This window comes from Brassica oleracea, chromosome C1 (assembly GCF_000695525.1).
Source record: "Brassica oleracea var. oleracea cultivar TO1000 chromosome C1, BOL, whole genome shotgun sequence".
Lineage (NCBI taxonomy): Eukaryota > Viridiplantae > Streptophyta > Magnoliopsida > Brassicales > Brassicaceae > Brassica > Brassica oleracea.
The window spans coordinates 30,297,702-30,302,041 of record NC_027748.1 but is presented as its reverse complement, the minus strand read 5'-3'; the positions used below and the strand labels follow the sequence as shown (position 1 = coordinate 30,302,041).

The 4,340-nt window shown below is 46.8% G+C and overlaps 1 protein-coding gene across 1 annotated transcript; it reads left to right on the top strand.

Moving 5' to 3' along the window:
- The first annotated feature begins 620 nt into the window (after positions 1 to 620).
- LOC106337160 lies at positions 621 to 3,980 on the top strand. Its single transcript, XM_013776216.1, has 4 exons — positions 621 to 1,940; positions 2,582 to 3,085; positions 3,185 to 3,325; positions 3,480 to 3,980. Exons 1-4 carry the CDS (start codon positions 621 to 623, stop codon positions 3,978 to 3,980), a joined length of 2,466 nt encoding a protein of 821 aa, XP_013631670.1.
- The last annotated feature ends 360 nt before the right edge of the window (positions 3,981 to 4,340 follow it).

The window sequence follows — 4,340 nt, the reverse complement described above, 5'->3', positions numbered from 1 at the left end:
AGATGCAGAAACACCATAACATTCAGCCAGCTACCTCCGCTCCTGTCGTTGTTCCGCAAGATGAGACAAAAGCTATGTTGCAGGAGCTGCTCCAAGGACAACAACACCAAGGGAAGGCTCTAAACTAGGTTACTACCGAGATCAACAACAGAATGAACCATATGTTCAGCGATTTGAGCACCAAGTACGACAATGTCGCGAGCCATATGAGACAGATGGACATTCAGATTGCTCAGACTGCTGAGAGCGTCAAGAGGCAACAAGGTACTATACCTGGAAAAACTGACAAAAACCCTAAGGAGTGCATTGCGGTTGAGTTGAGAAGTGGAAAGCAACTGTCGGAACCGGTAAAGAAGAGGTTCACTGCGGCTGAGAAGGGGAAGCAGAAAGAGTCATGACTACCACTAGCCAATACCCCGGCAACTGAGTAGGAGAGGGAACCAACAGTTGGAACCAATTCGCCAGGACCAGAACAACCAGCTGAGGCTGTCCACCCGATCCCAGAGGCTGTCCACCCGATCCCAGAGCCTGTTCCTTCTCGTGAATAAACTCCTAAAGTCCCTTACCCTGTTCCAGCAAAGGCTACTCGTAAGGACCGAGAGGAGATGAAATGCAGAAAGATGCTGGAGGACCTAACCGTCCGACTCCCCTTGATGGATGCGATCCAAATGATGCCCTCCATGCGCAGCTTTATGAAGGGATTAATCTCAGGAAAAACATCAGAGGAGAGCGAATTCATGACTATCTCTAAGGAGTGCAGCGCAGTGCTTCAGAACAGACAGATAAAGAAGCAAGGAGACCCTAGCAAGTTCGTCCTATCTATCCAGAATGGGAAGACAGTTTTCTCATCCTCCCTGGTTGATCTGGGATTCAGCGTAAACCTCATGCCCTACTCTGTAGCAAGACATCTGGGATACACGCATTTCAAACCAGCTTGGATGTCCTTGGTGTTCGCGTATAGATCAGTTAAGTCCCCGGTTGGTATTCTAGAGGATCTCCAAGTAAAATTCGGGAACACCTCTGTTCCAGCAGACTTCGTAGTTCTAGAGCTGGAAGAGGAATCCAAAGATCCTCTCATTTTAGGAAGACCATTCCTATGTACTGTTGGAGCCATCATTGATGTGCGGCAAGGGAAGATTGATCTCAATCTGGGAGACATAGTCATGCAGTTCAAGATGGATGAGTTGCTGAAGAAGCCGATGCTGGATGGACAGGCCTTCAAGGTGGATGAAGGGATTGATCCGCTGCAACCTCGCGACGGGATGATCGAGGAGATTCTTACAGAAGATCCACTTGAGCTTGCACTAGTAAGAGCTGAGGCCGAGCAGAGTGTCGAGAACATTGACGCAGACGGGTATGCTAAGATGCTTGACTCCGCAAGGAGTATGGGAAGAATGGTGGCGAGTCCAAGTCTGGGGGAAGAAAGCAACAAGGACGAGAACACTCCAACTAGAGCGTCCCCTTTACCGAACTCGCCAAACCAACCTGATGATCCCTGGAGCGAGTTGAAGGCTCCCAAGGTTGAGCTAAAACCCCTTCCCAAGGGGCTCAGGTACGCTTTCTTCGGTCCGAATTCCACTTACCATGTCATTGTGAACGCTGAACTCAAAAATGTGGAAATTGCACTGCTTTTGTGTGAGCTTAGGAAGTATCATAAGGCATTAGGATATTCACTAGCTGACATACCTGGCATCTCACCTGATTTATGCATGCATAGAATACACCTAGAAGATGAATCAATGACTTCTGTTAAACATCAGAGGAGGTTAAACCCGAATCTAAAAGATGTTGTTAAGAAAGAGATAATGAAACTTCTTGAAGCGGGTGTGATCTATGCCATATATGATAGTAAGTGGGTTAGCCTTGTTCATGTAGTACCTAAGAAAGGTGGGATCACTGTTATCACAAATGAAAAGAATGAATTGATCCCTACTAGAATAGTGACAGGACATCGCATGTGCATTGAATTCAGAAAATTAAATGTAGCCACTAGAAAGGATCACTTTCCACTTCCCTTCATTGATCAAATGCTTGAGAGATTGGCTAACCACCCATATTACTGCTTTTTTGATGGTTATTCAGGTTTCTTTCAGATCCCTTTCCATCCGGACGATCAGGAGAAGACGACGTTCACATGCCCATACGGAGCATACACATACAGGAGAATGCCATTCGGCATGTGCAATGCGCCAGCAACATTTCAGCGCTGCATGATGTCGATCTTTACTGACCTGATTGAAGACATTATGGAGGTTTTCATGGACGATTTCAGTGTCTATGGAAGCTCCTTTAGTGAATGTTTGTCAAACTTGTGCAGGGTACTCAAAAGGTGTGAGGAGAAACATCTGGTGCTAAATTGGGAGAAGTGCCACTTCATGGTCAGAGATGGGATTGTTCTAGGGCATAGGAGCTCCGAGAAAGGCATTGAGGTAGATAAGGCAAAGGTCGAGGTGATGATGAGCTTGCAGCCACCAACAACTGTGAAAGCTATCAGAAGCTTCTTGGGTTTTACAGGAGGTTCATCCAGGACTTCTCAAAAATAGCGAGACCACTCACCAGACTGCTCTGCAAGGAGATCAAGTTTGATTTTAACAGCGAGTGCGTAGCTGCGTTCCATACGATCAAAGGAGCTCTAGTCAGCGCACCTGTTGTACAACCGCCAGACTGGGATCTCCCTTTTGAGATCATGACTGATGCTAGCGATTTTGCAGTTGGAGCAGTCCTTGGGCAGCGCAAGGACAAGAAACTTCATGTGATCTATTACGCAAGCAAAACCATGGATGAAGCTCAATGCAGATACGCTACGACTGAGAAGGAACTCGTAGCTATTGTTTTTGCATTCGAGAAGTTCAGATCCTACCGGGTGGGATCAAAGGTGGTTGTGCACACAGACCATGCTGCTCTTAAGTACTTGCTCACAAAGAAGGATGCAAAACCGAGGTTGTTGAGGTGGATTCTTCTTCTCCAAGAATTTGATCTCGAGATAAAAGACAAAAAGGGAGTCGAGAATGGGGTTGCATGCCACTTGTCCAGAATGAAGATTGAGGACAACACAGCTCTTGATGAAGAACACACAGTGGAACACGTCAACGCGATTGGTCTGCGCTTCCCGGAACAACCCCTGAGCATAACATCCGATTGTCCTCGCGTACCGGAACAACAAGTAGCCGCGATCCAAAAGCAGTACTCTCACCTCCCCTGGTTTGCTGAGATTGTGAACTTCCTAGCTGCTGAAAAGGAACCACTTAAGTTCACTGGAAACGAGAAGAGGAAATTCTTAAGAGAGGCGAGGCAGTATGTTTGGGATGAACCATACTTGTACAAACATTGCAAGGATGGCATATTCAGAAGGTGTATTCCAGAGGAAGAAATTCCAGGGATTCTACATCATTGCCATGGTTCATCTTACGCAGAGCACTTCGCCACATTCAAAATGGTTTCCAAAATCCTCCAAGCAGGTTCTGGTGGCCAACTATGTTCAGGATTCTCACGCCTACATAGCTCGATGCGATACATGCCAGCGACTTGGGAACATCAGCAAAAGGAATGAAATGCCTCAGAATTACATTTTAGAAGTTGAGGTATTCGACTGTTGGGGAGTCGACTTCATGGGACCATTCCCTTCGTCCTTCAAGAACGAGTACATCCTGGTCGCCATTGACTATGTCTCCAAGTGGGTAGAAGCAGTGGCGAGTCCCACTAATGATGCAAAAGTGGTGACTAAGATGTTCAGCTCCATCATCTTTCCGAGATTTGGGGTGCCTAGAGTGGTCATTAGCGATGGCGGAACACACTTCATCAACAAGGCATTTCAGGGTCTGTTGAAGAAGAATGGGGTGAAACACAAGGTGGCTACCGCTTATCACCCCCAGACGAGTCGACAGGCTGAAGTTTCCAACAGGGAAGTCAAGAACATTCTACAGAAAACTGTCAATACCTCGCGCAAGGACTGGTCGCTTAAGCTGGACGATGCTCTCTGAGCCTACAGAACAGCCTACAAAACACCGCTAGGAACCACCCCTATCACCTTGTCTATGGTAAGGCTTGTCATCTTCATGGGCGGTCAAGTTACTAAATTTTGACATCAAACCAGCAACTGAGAGGCGCATGATCCTAGTCCATGAGCTGGAAGAAATAAGGCACCTCGCCTATGAGAATTCCAAAATTTATAAGGAGAAGACCAAAGCCTACCATGACAAGCGAATCATTGCCAGACGTTTCGAACCAAACAATAAGGTTTTGCTCTTCAACTCCAGACTTAGGTTGTTCCCAGGCAAGCTGAAATTTAGATGGTCCGAACGCTTCACCGTTAAGGAAGTCCGCCCTTACGGAGCTGTTGT